General features: G+C 33.7%; 1 protein-coding gene and 2 pseudogenes across 1 annotated transcript; 1 reads left to right on the plus strand and 2 right to left on the minus strand.

Moving 5' to 3' along the window:
- Positions 1-273: 273 nt before the first annotated feature.
- Positions 274-2,864, minus strand: LOC114755811 (geranylgeranyl pyrophosphate synthase, chloroplastic/chromoplastic-like; annotated as a pseudogene).
- A 3,917-nt stretch (positions 2,865-6,781) lies between these two features.
- Positions 6,782-8,616, minus strand: LOC114755826 (pentatricopeptide repeat-containing protein At1g66345, mitochondrial-like). The gene is made up of 2 exons (XM_028944702.1): positions 8,155-8,616; positions 6,782-7,890 (listed from the first exon to the last, which is right to left on the minus strand). Exons 1-2 carry the CDS (start codon positions 8,614-8,616, stop codon positions 6,991-6,993), a joined length of 1,362 nt encoding a protein of 453 aa, XP_028800535.1. The 3' UTR covers positions 6,782-6,990.
- Positions 8,617-14,689: 6,073 nt separating this feature from the next.
- Positions 14,690-19,066, plus strand: LOC114755819 (uncharacterized; annotated as a pseudogene).
- The last annotated feature ends 413 nt before the right edge of the window (positions 19,067-19,479 follow it).

Consider the following 19,479-nt stretch of genomic DNA (forward strand, 5'->3'; position numbering starts at 1 on the left):
TCCAATCTGATATTTGCTGTAATCCAAATTGAGTATCATACTCGTGAATATTTCTGCTTAAATGAATGATGTCTACTAATTTCCAGCTGTTAATTTTCACCGACAGTTGAAAGACTTGAATTGTTATGCTGGGCTTTGATACTTTAGCCTACCTCTAACAATGCTGAACATGCATGCAGGCTATTTTCTCAAGGGATTCGTTCATCAAAACACGTGCACAACCGCAGGATGTCATTGAAGGTTGGCGTCCAAAAGTTGAGGGCTGAAATCTGCTGATTGTTCCATCATCTTTATGAGGGTCTCTGGTCTTTACCTGATTCTACCGGACCACGCACACTATCAATCCTCACAGAGCTCAATATTCATTTCATTTTGTCGTATGATTTTGATCCTCCACGTTAGGCTATTGTTAAATATGTATACAATTTTAAAAATATTAGGCTAGAAAGTGAGGTGTGTTTTGGGAAAAATGGATAACATATCCCCAGAGCGGAATCTGAGTTGCATCCTTGATTTCCCCTAACCAGAAGCAGCAGGCGAACTGCATAAGAAATCAGATTTATGTAGTCGTTAAAAATGTAAGAAATGCCTATGTACTTTGTTGGTAGGAATTGTTAACATTTCAGCAAATTTGATGTTTTATGCCAACCACCTCCATTCAGTACAACATCAATGTCCTATCAAAGAATCAAAATCATAGAACAACTGACTCTGTTTGTGCAGCTAACGGGTGCGCATGCTGTGATAGACTAAGCAAATTCACACCTCAACCAGAAGGAACATGCTACTTCTGTCTATTGGGAAAGTATTTAGCTAAGTGATACAAAGGAGCAGCCTTTCCAGCATCAAAATAAGAGAGTTCAACTAAAGCCTTATCCAATAGCTCATTAGCAAACTTCTTAGCCCCATCCAAACCCATCAGTTTTGGATACGTAGCCTTATCACTAATCAGATCCTTCCCTGCAGTTTTTCGTAACTCCTCAGAAGATTTGGTCACTCCCAATATATCATCCACCACTTGATACATTAACCCTACACACCTCCCATAATTCCTCAATCTCTCCACCTCAGTCTCACTCCCTCCTCCCATTATTGACCCACACATAGCCGTAGCTTCAACTAACTTGGCTGTCTTGTGGGTATGAATGTACTCCAATTCACTCAAAGTAACCATTTTCCCCTCACTATTTAAGTCAAGAAACTGCCCTCCAGATAGCCCTTTTGATCCCGCTGCCGAACCAAGCTCAGAAAGCTTGTAGGACTCGCCTGGGTGGAACTTCTGCGGTGGTCTTATCTACTATGTGCTGGAAAGCAAGACAGATTAGGGAGTCGCCGCATAGGATCCAGGTGTCTTCGCTAAAAACCTTATGGTTCGCCGGCATGCCTCGTCGGATTTCATTGTTGTTCATACCAAAGAATGGAAAACCGGACCGGACCGGACCAGCCGATTCGGATTGGAAACCGGTCCGGTTGAACGTATGAACCGGGTTCAATTTGAACCGGTGTGGACTGGAAACGAATCGGTTGACCCGACGGTTCAGTGGGTCACACTGGTTGTTTTTAAAAAAACAAACTCTGTGACAAAACGACGTCGTTTCTTTTTAAAAATCCACTCTGTTGACTGATGGCGGCGTGGCGCACGACCCCCTACCTTGTCACTTCAAGTTCAAGCATCAAGCCTTCAGAGCCTACTCCTCTTCCCTCTGTTTTCCTTTCGGTTTCCCTCTCAATTTTCTTTCCCTCCTCTCCCCGGTAAACCCATTTTTTGCCCTAGCTTCCCTCTTATTTACCCTACCGGCAAGCCATTTCTTCTTGCATTTTTAGAGTTGGTGGTAGTTTCGCCGTGGCTCATTAATGACTGGTCGGCGTTGACGGAAACATATTGCGTTCCGCGTTCTCGTTGATGGAGTTCATTAATGTTGAATATTGCTTATTTGCTTTTATTGAATATAGAATTCATTAATGTTGATTTTCTTATATTTTGTCATTGAAGGAATCTATTGAACAAGAAGACAAATTATGATCCTATTGATTATGAATCAATTGATAAAGTTGATTTTTGGGTGGTTGAAGATGCAACTCCTGAATTTGATAATCTAGATGAAATAAATTTTGAAAGAGTTGCCAATAATGAAGACATTACAACTACATCAACTTTTGAGATTGAGAGGCATGATGAAGGTTTGTAATAAATTAATAATCTCTTCTGTTATAGTTTCATTTTTATACAAAAGTGTATAACTATTTTTTTCACATAACCATTAACAATTTAATTATTGTCATGTATAGGTGATGAAGACATGCATATTCCTGAGCCTCCACCTTAGAATGATGATGATATTACTCCAAGTGCTTGTGCTGGTCCTTCTGTAGCTTCTCCTCCTCCTCCTAGTGTCTCAATGCCTATAGATTTAAATGAAGTTAATGATAACTTTGGTGTGGATAATTATTAGTTGGTTTAGTGATTGAATCATTATAGGTACCAATATATATATATCTATTTTGATAGTTTTCTAGGATGAATATTTAGTATTTTGGTGACATGAGATGGCAGTATGACAATTTGATGTTATTTTGTTATGTAAAAAAAGTTAAAACTTGAAAATATATTGTGAATATATGATTATTTTTTGGTAATTTAAGGTATTAAATTGATATTGAATTTTTGGATGGTGTGATAAGAATTTTATTTTTTATTTTTTAATTTTTTTTTAATTCCTCACTGTTCTGACTCCGGGTCAACTCCGAGCTGACCCACTAACCCTTGATCTACTACCTTGACCGGTTCAGTTACCGGTCCGGTTTTCAGTACCTTGGTCTATACAGGGAAGGTCATCTTGGATCATTGAAACAGTCTTGATCATTTCAATGGCACAAGCCATGGGCATGACGAAGGATTCGTCTCCTCCCACAAGCTCACATGAAGCAATACATAAAATGGGACAAACTCTCGCCTTCTGAGAGGAGAGTACCTCATAGCCTCAGTGAGTTTTGTTGGATGGTGCAGAGGCACTGCCTCATCTAGTGCTTTGTTTACCATTTTGATCTTGGTCGCCACGTACTCCTGGAACTTGAAGTTAGAGACATGGCTAGGTGTGACCTTCATGTTTGTTGAAAATGGTTTGCAGAATCCGGATTTGATGTGCATTTTGCTTGTTTTGAAACCATTAAGGAGGTTGTAAAGGGAAGATGGCCTCGTGGACGCAGTACATTGGAATCCTGAAGCACCACCATGAACGCTACCGTGCACTCGCCTGCGGTGCGGTACGGCACCACCCAGTTGTGCCAGCAGCCAACTCCGGCGTGTCAGCTTAGTTATCCTCATCAAGCCACGGCCAATTAAGACAAGGCAGATCTTTCTGTATCGGCCGCCAAGCACGCAGAAAACCCTCGTTTTCAGCTTCCCAAGCGGGAAGCTGTGATTGGACAAAAATGCACGTGAGTGGACGTCGGTAAGGGTGCGCGTCGGTGCCAGCTTAAGGGTGTTCAATTATTTATTCAGCACTAATTAATCAGTAGCTTCACCAGTATTTTTTATAATTAAAAAACAATAGAATCATATATGATGAGGCCTATATCTTTTATTAGTGTTATTGAAGGACACGAGAAAAGTTCAAAAGATGTTTTATTCATAAAATAAAATATTACCATCTCTTATCACCGGAAAAAAATTACTATCTCCAATACTAAATATAAGGTTTATTTTGTAATGTAAATTACTCTTTTGGTCCTATTTATAAGGATAGATAGAGAATGTATTTTTTTTTTTGGATTACTCCATCCAGTATCCCAGGGAAATAGGCGTCTTTCAGCCGTGACTACTGAGAGAAATTTTTTATGTAGATGTATAATTTTATCCTTCATTTATTATTGTGTTGACTTTGTTTATATGAGATATAATGTATACTCCCTCCGTTCCTTATTATAAGAGACATTTGATGCTTATGGCATGTTCCTATATATAAGAGACACTTACAAGTTGTCTCTACTTTTTTGTGTTGATTTACTATTTTACCCATATTTATTATCTCCAACTCACACTCTCTCTCCCTCTCACTTCTCTTTCTTTTAATAATTTAATTGTTCTCTCTCATGCTCTCTCTCCTTATTAATGAGGGCATTTTTTTGGAAAAAAATTATACTTTTTACACATTAATTGTTCTTAACTAATTTTAACTGTTTTTTTGATCAACGTACTTCGGTTATTTGTCTCTTATAATAAGAAACGGAGGGAGTATTAAATAGGGATAAAGTTAGAAAGTCATTAAATTTTAAATGAAAGTTAATGAAGTTTAAGGTTTTTCTTGGTCTGAGTGAAATATGCTGGAAGTACCTTATAAATAGGATAAGAAGAGTATGTTATGAACTAAATCTTATATTTAGAATTGGAAGTAGTATTATTGTATGCATTATTATTATCTTTTGTGGAGTTCTATTTAGATTTAAAAACTGTTTTGTTGGATTGGAGTTAAGCCATGAGTGGGTTAAAAGTTAAAAACCAAAATTGGACTGAAAAATTAAGTGGTTTTTAGACGTGATGAATGCTAAAAATTAAAAAGAAACGCATAAAAATAAAAGAATCTGACCATTTCAAAAAGCCCGAAATATTTTTGCCGGCCGTAAAAAACCGCCCAATATATTTTCCAATTATTTTGTGGACATATGATGATATTCATTGAAAACTTTAAATACAATTAAACTTAGTATAGATTTATTTCTTATATAGTACTACCTCCGATCTTAATTATAAGAATTCGTTTGTAGTATAGATTTATTTCTTATATGTTACTAACTCCGGTTCTAATTATATGACCTCGTTTATAATCTATAAATTGAGATCTTATAAATAAGATCGGAGATATTATTATGTATGTATTCCTCTTGTCCTATTTATAGGGCAAAGAGAGAAAATTTTTTTTATCCTATTTATAAGTCATTTTATTAAACTTTCATTGTAAATGTATTATTTTGTCTTCTATTTATTATGGTGTAGGTAGTTATCTTTTTGGAAGGTGTATATATTAAATATGGGTAAAGTTCAAAAATTGTTATACTTTAATGAACAGTTAATGCATTTAAAGGTTTTTCTTGGTATGTGTGAAATACTCCTCTGATCCTAAACATAAGTATATTGAAAGTGCTTTATAAATAGAATCAAAGAAGTACATACTTATTTTTTAATTAAAAAAATTATTTAATTACTATGTTATTGGCTCGCCGGTCAACCCGATTAGGCCATGAAAACTGTAAATCATTACTCTTTTTGATAGAACAACCATCCTAATATGAATATAATAATATTTTCGTAAATATTCATATATATCTGATTATCTCAGATATATCTCATTATCACAACGTCCTATAATTAATTCTTATTATTATATAATATATACATTTTGTCAAAGATGTAAAATTGTGCCTATAAATAGAAGCTATGTATAATGTATTCAGCACTTAAATGAAATAAGAAATACTCCTGTCTTCTATTTTATTCTCCCTTATTCTCTACTCTTCATTAGTTTTATAACACATTCGACTTTTAATATTATATATATAAATATATATAAATACACATAATTCTTAGAAAAGTAGTAAAACCTCTCAACATCTCAACCTATTGTTGGAATAACATTTTTTTTTGGTATAATTCAAAGTATCCTTAAGCTACTTTAGGCTTGAGAGTTAAGACTAATCTCTATAGTGTTAAAGTTAACCGTTAAAGTTTTTTCAACAAATACACTTTTTAAAATTTGAACTTGTGTTCTCCTCCTGACGATAATGAAACTTCTTACCATTTTAACCAATAGTTTGCTGGGAGAATAATATAATTCCTTACTTGACAAATATAAGCACCTCGAGTTTGTTCTAAGGGGTGTTTGGTTTAACTTCTCAAGAGTAATTTTATCATATTCGAGATAAATATGTGAGAAAAATTTTATTTCAATTTGTGTAAAAATATTTTTTAAAAAAAAGAAAACACCCTAAATAAGAGAATTGTCATGTTTGATAAGAATTAAAGTACGGAGCATAGGTTGAGACTATCAGTGGGAAAGACACTTATGGCCCAACCAACTCCGCCAATGTTGCATGATTTAGCGGGCTAACAAGTGTTTCACAAATTGCAGTGGGTGTATCTACTAAGAGCATCATATGGACTAACAGGGGTTATATTTAATAAAAAGAATTAATTTATCGTAACATGACGAATTAAGACTTAAATTCTTGTTAGAAAAAGTACCTACATTTAGTACCCGATAGTGTTTCAAATAAGATTAGCTCTAATAGAAAGATACTTATATGTAGCCAAAAAAAGAGCATCAGATAGTATTAACATGTTCAAAAACCAAAAGCAGTAATTTTGGCAGATTCAACCTCTAAACATAAAGATGGTTTGATGAATTGCTTAAATTATCCTCCTACAAATCCTCCATTCAAATTAATACAATTACTTGTCCAGTGCCAACCCAGAATAAATTGAATCGCAATAAGCTCCATCCAGCAAAGGTAACCTTAGAAGTCTGACATTGTGCTGATTGAACTCTCCGGCTAACTCGCTCTGTAGGTGGATTAAATGGGCTTATACATAAACCACACTAGGCAAATGTGTTCTATGAAAAACCCACTCTTTAGTTCACTACAAAAAGAGAACACTCTTTAGATATATCATCTATCAAACCGCTAATAACTTGAGTTTTTTTAGTCTTCCTCTACTTTTCTTCACAAGACTCAACATTGTTTGTTCAAGCCTTCTAATTGGTGCCTTCTTCAGCCTTCTTTGTAAAAGTTCAAATCATCTTAAATGATTTTCTACCAACTCCTCGATTACATTGACAGGCAGAAACAGTTTCAATTTCAAAGGAATTCTAAGTTAAAAATGATAATTTCCTAGGGAAGTCCGGAACATCAGTGATCAGTCCAGAACAGTAAGAAGTAATTGGCTCTGAAAAAGTTTAACTGCACTACTTGTTCGCATTAGCACAATTTCTACGCTTACAATCCAAAAGAAGCCATTTCATTTTGAAAGTGAAGAGCTCTTTTTCTATCACCATTCTGCCGGTAGCTACCAATTAGCGTCTGATATGCAGCTGCACTGGGGGCTAGGGAGCGACTTTTCATAATCCTCAGATACTTCTCTGCAGCTTCCAAATTTCCATTACGACAGAAGCTCAGTATCAGTGACGTGAAAACAGATGATCCAGGAGACAGAGATTTGTACTCCATTTCATAATATAGCTTCAGAGCTTCCTGAATCTCATCCTTTTTAGCATAACCGTCTATCAAAAGAGAGTATGTTAAATCATTGGGAACGAACCCTTTATCTAACAAGGTTGTCAACATGGCATTCGCCTGTGCCACATCCCCTCTTTCACAGAGCTTTCCTACCATCTTATTGAATGCCAAACAACTGGGAATAAGCCCAGCTCTCAACATTTGCTTATAGTTACTCAAGCACTTATCCAACCACCCTGTTTCTGCGCATCCCTTGATAAGATGATCAAAAGTCTCACCATATGGCTTCAAGCCTACTTTTTCCATAACTTGGACTAAAATTTCTGCTTCTTCAATTCTGCCCTCTTCACAGTACGCGCCTATGAATGATGTGTAAAGGAAACTATTTGCTTGGAAACCTCTGGTGATCATCTCTTCATATGCCTGCCGTGCTGAATCCAAATCTCCCATCTTAACTTTGGCGTAAACAGTTAAAGAGTAAGCAACTGAATCAGCAATCATGTTCTTTTGCAACAGTCTCTTCAACATTACCATGCTTTCTTCAATTCTTCCCTCTTCTAAAACCCTGAAAATTAAGTACGCATTGACAATCACTGAAGGATAGCTTCTCTTCCCCATTATCTGATCCAATGTCCTTGCAATTTTCTCCAATTGTCCTTCCTTGCACAAAGCATTAATCATGATACGGAAAGTAACATCATTTGGGTAAGTTCTTTTTTGAATCATATGCTCATAAATATCCCAAAGAAGACTACAATTATCAGATTTCTGAACAACATGAAGTAAAGTATTGAAACTTATGAGACTGACAGAGAACCCATCTTCTTCTACATAGAGGCATATGTCAAAAGCTATGACAGACATTCTCAATTTTGCATAAGCCTGGATTAGCAAATCAAACACCAAAGGATGAGAAGCACAAACCTTATAGCTGTCAAGCAGTGAATCCACAATTAAAAACCCCCAAGAACTTTCCTTGTTTTGCTTCAGAAGTGATTCAAGTAGTGCTCGAGCATCCATGAGCAATTTGGCTCTGACCAGAATATGGATTGCTAAACAGTAAGATCGAACCCCATGCTCAATGTTCTTCTTCTTTGTTGACCAATGAAAAAAACCCAATGCACTTCTGGCATCATGCGGTTCCTTCAACTCAATCAGCACTCTCTCCACAGTTGCATCATTCAATTCAAAAGAATCAAACTTTCTGCTTATGATATCCCAACTCCAACCTCTTCTAAATGAATTACAAATCGTAGTAACATCATCTTCCGACGTTGCCTCTACATGTATCAGCTGGGCCAATAGGAAACGCAATTGAGGACAGGAGAAACGAATTCCGAAGAGTTTGAATCTCAAAGATGCAGAAATATGGTGCATCAGAGGCATGCTTCTACGTCCAGAAACAGAAGAAAAGCCGCCCCTTTTCCTTCGTTTTCATGCATTGTTTTAGCTTCCAAGAAAATTTGAATCAAAATTGCCAGTAAAAGCGTGATATTTCCATAATCCACAGCAGCGACTACTTGCTAAAGCCATTTTCTGCAATATCGTTTCAATAAATTCCGACGCATACTGTTGGCAAGAAGAAAAAAAATTCCGACGCATACATATGAAGTACATAAAAGAAAAACTGGGCATGAACAATCTATAAGACATACAATTCGGGGTATTTGATGAAGCTAGGATTCGATGCAAATAGCTCCCCAAACGGAAGAGGTATAGAGAGAAACCAAATTGCTAAGTCCTCAGTCCTGACCAAGCCTTGCCTGTTGTTTCCCGTGGAGTAATGCTGCGAGGGGAAAGAAATTAATCTCGGATTCCACCTCTCAGTTGCCACATACGGCGAAACAATGGGCTGCCGGGAATTAAAAATATTAAGGGCAAATATAAATTTTGATCCTCAAAATTTGGACTCATTTTGATTTTAGCCCCCTAAATTTTAAACATCTGGTTCTAGTTTCTAAAATTTAGTATATCTTTAAAATATTAGCTCATGAAAGTATAATGATATTAAAATCTACTAAAGTGTCATAAATAATATTAAAGTGGTGATATAGGCTCACCAGATAATGTTTAGCTAGATTTTATATGCAGGATAAATTATACAAAAAGGGATGAGTTTTCAAAATATAGCACAGCAAATAGCTCCTCAAATGAAAAATGAGGGGGGAAAAAGCTAAACAGCTACATTTTGAGAATTTGTTTTTTGTTTTTTGTTTTTTTTTACTCTTTTATCCACATAAAATTCAGTTAGATGTTGTTAGATGAATTCATATCACCATCTTAACACTATTTATAACATTTTAGTAAATTTTAATATTGATACACTTACAAGGACTAATGTTTTAAGATGAACTAAATTTTATAAACTAAAATTATGGGTTTGAAATTTAACGAACCAAAACTAAAATGGGCTCACATTTAAAAAAAAATATATTAACCCAAATATTAAAAATACGAAAAACTTCTTAATTTTGTACATAACTGTCATTTTATTTGAAAGGATTATTATTTAAAAGAATAAGAATATGCAATTTTTTTAATTCAATATTTTGAAAACTTCTAACTAACTGGATTGAATTGATAATGTTTTGAAAATTTTTATAAAATAAGTTTTCTATGAAGAATCAGAGCGGTAATATGTTCTTTAGTTAAATTGGTTGATTTCTCTGAAGTTAAATAAGATCATTTCAACTTTGAAATTTGAAACTAAATATATTTCTGTAGCCAAAAGGCTAAAATATTTTCACATTTATGCTACTTATCGTTCAAGAACATGCAGAGATTAGTAAAATTAATTTTGGCAAAACAAGAAAACACATTTTTGAATATCAAACTATGGTTTAACCCGGAAAACCACCCAAATACCAAACATTTTAAGAAAACTATAGTTTTAAACTATGAAACTATGAAACTATGATTTCAGAATAAACAAAAAAATGTTTACTTTTGGATAGACATCAACCAATTACAAACTTTAAAAGATGTGTATATTTGCATTGGCCTCTTTCTTCCCTTTACAATCCTAACAAAACTTACCCAGATATTTTCATATTTTCCTATTGTGTTTAACAAAATATATAATAAATTTATGACTTCAGCTGTAAATTTAATCAAATTATTTATGTTTGATATTTACATCATATCATTATTAGAAAAAATATTAGGAAAATTCATAAATATATAATAAGAGTATTATTTTTTTAAAATATATTTAATCCTATATTTTATATACACACTAATTATTAATTAATCATAAAACTAATAAATTGCTCTCACATATGTTTATTCAATTTTTAAAAAATATTATTAAATTCGATGTTTAAAATATTTAAGGTAAAATAATCATATTTCTAAAAATGTATTTAATCTTATATTTTATAAATATATATACATATTAATTATTAATTATTTTTATTTTTATTACATTATTCATTATATTGACAAAAAACTATTATTAACAAATTTATTATTTCAAATAAAAATATAAATCAAAATTTATTTGTTATATAATTATCTTATATCTTTCTTAGTAATTTGCACATTAGAAAAGTAATTCTAATAACAACTACCTAAATATTATCACTTTATCAAAATCACTTTTTTAACAAAATCTATTTTTTCAAAATATATTCTTAAAATAAATTTTTTTTAAAAACTATTCTCCAAACTATAGTTTGATTTTATCCAAACGCTCTCTAAGTCAATTGTTTGGAGAAAATAGGTGTTAGTTTCTCCAAAATATTCATTTCATTTATATTAAAAATTACTCCAGTAATAAAAGTTTTCTTTAATATGCGTAATAATAGAGCATTGGCAAAAAAAAAAAAAGTGTAATCATAGAGATATCACGCAAGGGAATAGATTACATACAAGGAAACACAAACTCCATAAGAATTATTTGCCATTTAATTTCTTAAGAAGAAATTTATCCCAAAATTTTTCCTATTACGTAGTTTTTTTTTTTTTACATTTTATAATATCTTCGTGAATCTTGTTCACAGAAATATTTATTATTTAAATATTTTAAAATTTTACGATATCTTTGTCTCATCATATTTTCATGATACATTCCGTCATCTATCGCGTTAGATTATTTTTAGAAGCTGTTGCCCGTTGGCATAAAATGATTACGTTTATTTTTTAATTATGCTTATTTTTATTGAGTTTAAACAAAAATAATAAGGTTTAATAAAATATTTTCCTTTGAAAAAAGTGATTATTTTCATTCAAAACTAAATAAATGGGCCAAATTCTGATTCATTATCCCAAATTGTTTCCAAACTTATTGAAGCCTTAGATTTTTGTACTGTGGGTACTGAATTACTGATTGTAACTATTCTCTTAGAGACCTAGCGGAGTAGTGGAAGCTAAAAGCATCATGCATAGAGATTGACAAGTTTTGTTGCTTTATAGTTCTAGAGAGAATCTATTGATTATCTTGCAAAAGCCTCCTATAACATAGAAGCTAATTTTGGTTGGCAGAATAGTAGAAATTTCTCATAAATCTATTTTACATAAGTTGAAATAAAATTCCTCTCATATACTTGTTTCGTATTTTATAAATCGTTATTAAAAAGCTATTTATAAACTGTTCTAAACAGACTCATCAATTTTTACACTCCTCTAAAGGGGTGAATCTTGATAAAAAAAATCTAGTTGTCGCACTGATTTGTTGGTTGAATAGTTAGCTATTCAGGTTTTATTCAGGAAAAAAAAAAAAGTTTCAAAACAAGTGCATCACATTACCCTACACAGTACACAAGGATGTTTATTACTTCCACCTGTATTGTGTATAAGTGTCAAAGTTTGAGAGAGGTATGTTTCATTTTATAAGTTTCAATTTAGTATTTATCTTGACATTTAATATAACTTTTGAAATTTTTTCTTAGTTATTTATTTTTTTGCCATAATCTCTCTTATCACATTTTCTTATATATTTTTTTCATTTTTTTCTCACTTATTATAAGGGCATATTTGAAAATAAAAATACTCATTCGGTCTTTAATATAAGACCTAATTGTTAAGTTAGTTTTGGTCCCAAATATAAGACCTATTTTTCATATTTATCAATTTTTTTTAAATTAGCCCTATGGATACTTCTTCATCATATCAAATAAGTGAGGGAAGAAAGATAATTATGGTGTTTTAGAAAAAACATATCATATTTCTTATAAATAATTAATTTATCTAATTTTCTTAATTTAATCAAATTAGTTAAAAAGATCTTATATTAAGGATCAGAGAAATATATTTCTAATGTATTTATTGTTTTTAACTAATTGTTTGTTATTCGTAAACTAATTATTCGAATTTTATAGGTACTATGTAGTTAATTATAAAATTATAAAACTTATTAAGTGCATAAAAAAATAACTCAACTGTCAAAAATAATAACTCCATAAAAAATTGTCAAATCCGTTGATTTTTAAAATAAAAAATCAAGCTGCTCATTGATTATGGGCCTCCCATTACCATCCATCAATGCTACTCATTAATGTGAAATATAAACTTATATGCAGATCACCGAGAAGAAATTGACAAGATTGTCTTAAATTTGCTGGTAAAAAAAAAAAAGAATTGTCTTAACTTTATGAAGTTTTAATTTAATTGTGGGGACTTGTAATCCAACCAATACCAAATTCTTCTCTCCTTCTGACTCGCATACTTCCTGCTACTATGTTTACCGTATAAGTTATTTTAATAATTTAATCAATTTATTAATATAAAAAATTGCTAATTATCTTATTAAATGTATTTCAAATTGAAAAGTTTTTTCAACTTTATTCATATTGACTGAGGTTGTGAAAGAGGGGGGAAAAAAACTGCATTTAGGCCAAATTTTGGACCAGATCAATCTCCTAGAAGTGACCTATTGTGGGCAGGAGGGAATATATGGGTTGAAACTCATAACTTAAAAAATTTGTTTGATGTTATTGGATTATAGAATTTGACATAACTTATTTTTTGATTTAGTACGAATTTACAATTTATGCACACAAATACCCAAACATGTTATTAGTGATGTCAATCGAACTCAGCATCTTATCCAAATGTTGTGAGTGACATTGTTGCTGAGACAAGTGACAACTAACTGGTAGCTGAGTAGCATAACTTATTTTAAAAGTCAAAACGAATAATTTACAGTAAACCAACCCTAAATATAAGATTTTTTTTAGTGTAATTTACACTAAAAAATAGTCTTATATTTAAAACCGGATGAGTATGATATAATGATAGTAAACAGTGGCTTAAAATAGTCTGACTTGCATCCATCACGTATTTCTATTTTCACGCACTCTATTGTTTTGATAGGGCACGCTTTGTGCCACCGCACCACAAAGGTGCTGGCTAATGCACTATATTCTATTAGTAATAAAATGCACAAAAAGTGATGATTTTTTTTTTTTTAACAAAACAGTATAGATCAAGATGTGAGGTCATTTGCATCATAATTTGGATACTATGCCAAGAAAGAGCAGATGTAAAAGAAAAAAAATTGTATTTAGGTTCTAAATAAAAGAAATTATTAACAATTAAGCCAAAAAAATGGGCATAAATGTCATAAATGTCATTACATAAATGACATTAATAGTCTGCTTGGTTCACTGAATATGAATTCTGAAAAATTTAATGGAATTTTTTTTTACCAGGAAAAATTTAATGGAATTTAATGGCACATATTGTTCTTTTGTTCATAGGTTCATCCCTGCTCCTACACAGATTGTTACATATGTACAATGAATCTTGATTGTTTTAGGTTGATTAAATTTATTTTTTAAAAAGATATTCTAAAAGTTAGATAATATCAATAAATAAATAATGACAATAATGAGTGGTTTTTTTATACACATGAGTGGGTTTTTAATTGGCTCTAAAAATTGCATACACATGTTTTTCATTATATTAGAATAAATTTGATTACATTATGAAAATAAAAGAAAAATGCTACAAGAAATTGGGAAGAGAGGATGATAATTGGCTCTATATAATTGTTTTTATTTTTGCCAGCATAAATCTACATAATTGTACAATATATAATATTGGGAGGTTTGATGTGGTATAAAACTCTTAACAAGCCATTTATATTTTACACGATAGAGTATCTAATTTTAAGGATAAAATTTGAAAGAACGAAATTTTGACAGCCTCACTTAATATCTAATATTTATAACATATAATACCAAAATCAATTTAAGTTAATGATAATTATTTAATTTTAATCAAATAATTATTGATATTGGTCTTGGGTGCACTGGTTTTGGTGGCAGAAATAAAAGTCCAAAAAGAACTTTTATTAACAAAACAACAAACAATAATATCAACAAACAATGATAATATTAACCGAACCGGATAATGGCATTATGGTGATTCCGTGAAAAAAGATACACCCACGTGTCCTTTTACTCAAAGGAGTCTCTTTCTGTGTCAGCTTCTTCTTCCTTCCTACTTAATCTGACTCTCTCTCTCTATCTGTCTCTTTACCTCTATCATTCTCTCTCTAAATCTTCCTCGACGTGAAGAGGGAAGGACTAGTGATACCCTTTCTTCTTTACACGGAGGATTCATCGACTCTGGAAATATGGATGAGAATTTAGCTCTAATCGAATCCATTCTCCAGGAGGACGCGGAGGTTGAGCGAAGAGCCAAAGCGACGCAAAACGACGCCGCTTATGGCTGGCAAACGGTGATCAACAAGAAGCGCAACCGCAAGTCTTCAAAGCCTCTGGCAGAGAAGAATTCCGGTGATCTCAGCGTCAACGATGTTAATTATTCATCTAATGTTTTCAGTGGAATTGAGCAGCATTCTGAGGAGCGCCGCCGCCGGATTCTGGAGGCTCAGATGGCCTATGAATCTGCATCTGCGGATGCCGATACCAGCAGATCGAGGCGGCATTCCGACGAAAACGACGATAGCAGTGCAGAAGCCCAGGAGGTGGGAGTTGAGAATGGCTCTGTCGAGGCGAAGAAAGTCAAGAAAAAGAAGAAGCCGAAGATGCCCAAGGTGACAGTGGCTGAAGCCGCGTCGAAAATCGATGCTAGTGATCTCGCCACATTTCTCGCTGATATTACTGTGAGTATCGATATTAGTTCAATTTTTTTTCCAATGTAGGGGCCGTGTTCGATCTGCTTGAATTGGATTCGGTTTTTTCTCTATGCTGTAGTTCATTGATTTGAGTGTGAATTACATGGGTGCAGGTTTCATACGAATCACAGCAAGATCTTATGCTCATGCGATTCGCTGATTATTTTGGTCGTGCATTCTCATCGGTCGGTGGGGCTCAATTCCCATGGTTGAGGACGTTCAAAGAGTCCACGGTTGCAAAGATGGTTGATGTGAGTTTCTTGTGGTTACTTTTAGGGCATAATTTAGTTTAGGTTTTGGGGTCAAAAGCTGTCCGCTTTTCTGAACGTTGTTTTACAATTGTGAAATTTCGGCCTGCGTTTTAGAGTTTAAATAGTTCATAATCCTTTTATGCGAATTACATATGGATGCTTGTTGGACGAGAGCTTTAATTAGATGGCTTTAAAGCTTTTCCTCTAATAATCTCTGATATGATCTTATCTTTGTAAGGTGATCGTGAAAATCAATGCTGAATCATGTATCTTACGAGATATCTATCTTTTTTTTTCTTCTTTTTTTTCCGGGAGCGTTGTTAGTAGCCTATCTGATTTCGTGGATATCATTATTTTTGTGATTTATTTTTGGATTGGTTAAGCGTTGTTAGTCCATGATTATCATTGGTTTTTCTTATTATGTTGTTTTGTTCCCTTCATGTAGATCCCTCTTTCACACATATCTGAGGATATATACAAAATATCAACTGATTGGATCAGCCGACGTTCTTCTGAAGCACTTGGGTCATTTGTGTTATGGTCATTAGACAGCATTCTTGTGGACCTTGCCAATCATCAAGGAGCTGCTAAGGGAGCCAAAAATGTGTCCCAGCAAGCATCATCTAAGTCTCAGGTAGCTTTTGAAGTCATATCATACTGATATCTTGGAGTTGAAGTATAATAAATTTGGAGACCAGTTTGGGTCTCTACTTACTATCTACTTACTAACATATTAGTTGTAATTACTGCTACATGGATGGCAGTGGCCTGACTTGTACTTTTCTGACGCATCATGTCTACTTGGTGTGAATTGATCATCTCTGCACATGAACATAAGGGGAGATCAAGGTTTCATGTTTTCTTTAATAATTATCCCTGTGGTTTTGCAAGAAAACTCCCTGCCTATATTTTGCACCCGTGTCAGCATTTATTGGTGTGTGAGAGGATTTGTGTGGTTTCTTTTTCCTATTTTCTTAGGTTGATTAATTTTGTAGTCATTGTTGTATAGCTATTTCTTGACCTCTGCCTCAAGTTGGTAACAATTTGGAATGCTTTGATGATGTCTTGCATATGACACACACACACACACACCATATGATTTGGAAAACAAATGTGCAAGGCAAATACGGTGTATTGTTTGCATGCAGGTTGCCATATTTGTGGTGTTAGCAATGGTTCTTAGACAAAAACCTGATGTCATGATCAGCTTATTGCCCAAAATTAAGGAGAGTAAAAAATTTCAAGGACAGGATGAACTCCTCTCGCTGTTTGGGTCACTGCCCAGGTGCCTATTTTCAACATGACTGAGCATATTCGCATGTAAATAATTTATTATATGGATTTTGAAATGTGATTCTTTTTGTGTAGGCTTCTCAAGGAGATTTGGTTACGGGGTTATTCTTGTGGGTATCTCTTCTCTTGCCAATGCTGAGTGGCAAGTCAGGTAGCAATCCTCAGGCAAGAGACTTGGTTTTACAACTGGTGGAGAGGTTAGAAATACTAGTTTCCCCCTTTATTCATTCCAGATTCATTGGTTGCAATGACAAGTGCAGAATTCCTTTTTTCTCTTGTGTTTGATGGAATTCCTCATTTCATCCTTTTCTGGAGCAGAATTTTGTCATCTCCAAAAGCTCGTACTATCTTATTGAATGGTGCTGTCAGAAAGGGCGAGCGTGTAGTGCCCCCTTCGGGTCTTGATGGTTTATTGAGAATCACCTTCCCTCTCCCTTCAGCTCGGGTCAAGGTAGATAGGGGACTGAGAGAAGCTTGTCTATTTTATAGTAACATGCCTTGCTATCTTCAGCTGTCTACAGAGTTACCTTCTGGTTTCATATTTCTACTTTTTGCTCAGGCTACAGAGAGATTTGAAGCTGTCTATCCAAAATTAAAAGAAGTGGCCCTAATGGGATCTCCTGGAAGTAAAGCAATGAAGCAACTTGCTCTGCAGATATCAAACTTTGCATTCAAAGCTGCTGGAGAAGGTGATGTAGAGTCCATATGGATTGTCACTTTTGTTTTCCTACTTTTCTGCACACATGTTAAATATCAATTTAATGGGGCTAGTGTTGTGGTTTTTGTGGAAGACTAAATGCATGAATCTTTGACAGCCAATCCAGGTCTATCAAGGGAGGCTAGTGACATTTTTATATGGTGTTTGACTCAGAACCCCGAGTGTTACAAACAGTGGGTAAGTTCAAGGAATAGTATCATCCAATTCTTTCCGTTTTTGGACTCCTTATCTCCATCTTCTTACCAGTAAAAATACAACAGGACTCCCTTTACCTATCTAGTACTTACAAATATAAATTGATATTGAATTTTCTGCTTTGCTCTGGAAACAGGACATGCTTTATATGGATAATCTTGAGGCAACTGTAGCGGTTTTGACTAAGCTTTCTGATGAATGGAGGGAATACTCTCCGAAACATCCTACTCTTGATCCTTTGAGGGAAACTCTTAAAAGTTTCAGACAGAAGGTAAGCTATTTTCTTTTTCTTTGTCTTTGCATTTGTTAATGGGAAAGCCTGCTGTTTTGGAGAAATTACCTTAGCAACACAAACCTATGTTCTTATTTTCTCTTTAAACCCGAACGCTGTTAATACATTGCCAGTAGGTCTGACAAAGGTCCTACTAGGCATAAAGATGTTTCTTTGTTTTGCGATTATGATATTGTGGGCATCAAAAAAATTGTGTATTGAACAAGCAACTAGTTATGCTTTAAGATTCTAGGACCTTGTGCTATGTTCTAATTAGAGTCTGTCAAAAATTTCAAAGTCATGTCTACTTGTCTAATGGGATCAGTTGTTCCGGCATTGTCTGTCAAGAATGCATCATATCTTGTATTCTAACATTTATATCATTAGTACTGCAAAATACGCCATTGTCATAGTTCACTCCTTTAATTAATTGTTCCTGTGTTACAGAATGAGAAGGCCTTGGCCAAGGCCCACGACGGCGCTCGTGTTGCATTACTGAAAAATGCGGACCAGCACTGCAAGGCTATTCTGCGGCAAGTGTCCAAAGGCCATGGATGCATGAAGAGCTTGGCATTTGTGTCTGTCGTCCTTGGCATCGGTGCTGTTATCTTGTCCCAAAACATGGATTCCCGGGATCATAACAAACTTTCAGAAATGTTGAGGGAGTTGCTTCAGTAGAGAGGCTTGCGGTGACTGACCGATGACTTAGTCTGCTTATGTCTATCATGGATCGCTTACTTTAAGCGCATGGTTCATAATAAAGTGGGATGAGGAAGATTTAATTTATTATACTCTTCAACATAATTGGAATTAGGGAAGAAAGCAAAAGGAGTATATAGTAATAGCACAGCCATCAAAGCTTATGGGTGTTCTATAAAGAGATTTATGTGTTCTGTTCTCTAGTTTCGACTCTCAAGGAGTGCCAAATGGCTATAGAGAAAACATAAATGAAGATGAAAACAAAATGGTGCTTGATTTAAAATTTTGAAGCATTTATATCCATTGGATTTCATCTTTTAAATTTACTTTTTTTTTGTTACTTTTTTTTTGCCAGTGTATTTTCATGCTGCTTTTTGTTGTTTCAAGGACTTTCGGCCTTTGATTATAAATCCTCTTGTGGTCGCAATCATTCAAAGCAATTCGTTTTATGTTTAAGATTTACATTTTCACTTTCTAATGAAATTGGAATTTAGAGATGAATACGATATCTCTATCATGATACTGAATTTTAAATTATTTTTTTGATTTTAAATATAAGATCTATTTTGTAGTTAGGATCAAGAAGAGTATAATTTATTTTAATTCCAAATTCTTGTGACAAAGCGGACATCACCGCCACCGGTGTATGATTTTTAAAAATAATTTTCATTGCTCAGGCATATTTAATACATCACATAAGATCTGAAAAATGAGTTACTATAGATTTTATTTATATTGA

This window comes from Neltuma alba, unplaced genomic scaffold, assembly GCF_004799145.2.
Source record: "Neltuma alba isolate B1F8T4 unplaced genomic scaffold, ASM479914v2 tig00010342_pilon, whole genome shotgun sequence".
Classification (NCBI taxonomy): domain Eukaryota; kingdom Viridiplantae; phylum Streptophyta; class Magnoliopsida; order Fabales; family Fabaceae; genus Neltuma; species Neltuma alba.

Coding starts and splice junctions, on each gene's coding strand:
- LOC114755826 (XM_028944702.1), bottom strand. CDS start 8,616: ATGCCTCTGATGCACCATATTTCTGCATCTTTGAGATTCAAACTCTTC. Junction 7,891..8,154: donor CACTGCTTGACAGCTATAAG/GTTTGTGCTTCT, acceptor GCTTTGTGCAAG/GAAGGACAATTGGAGAAAAT.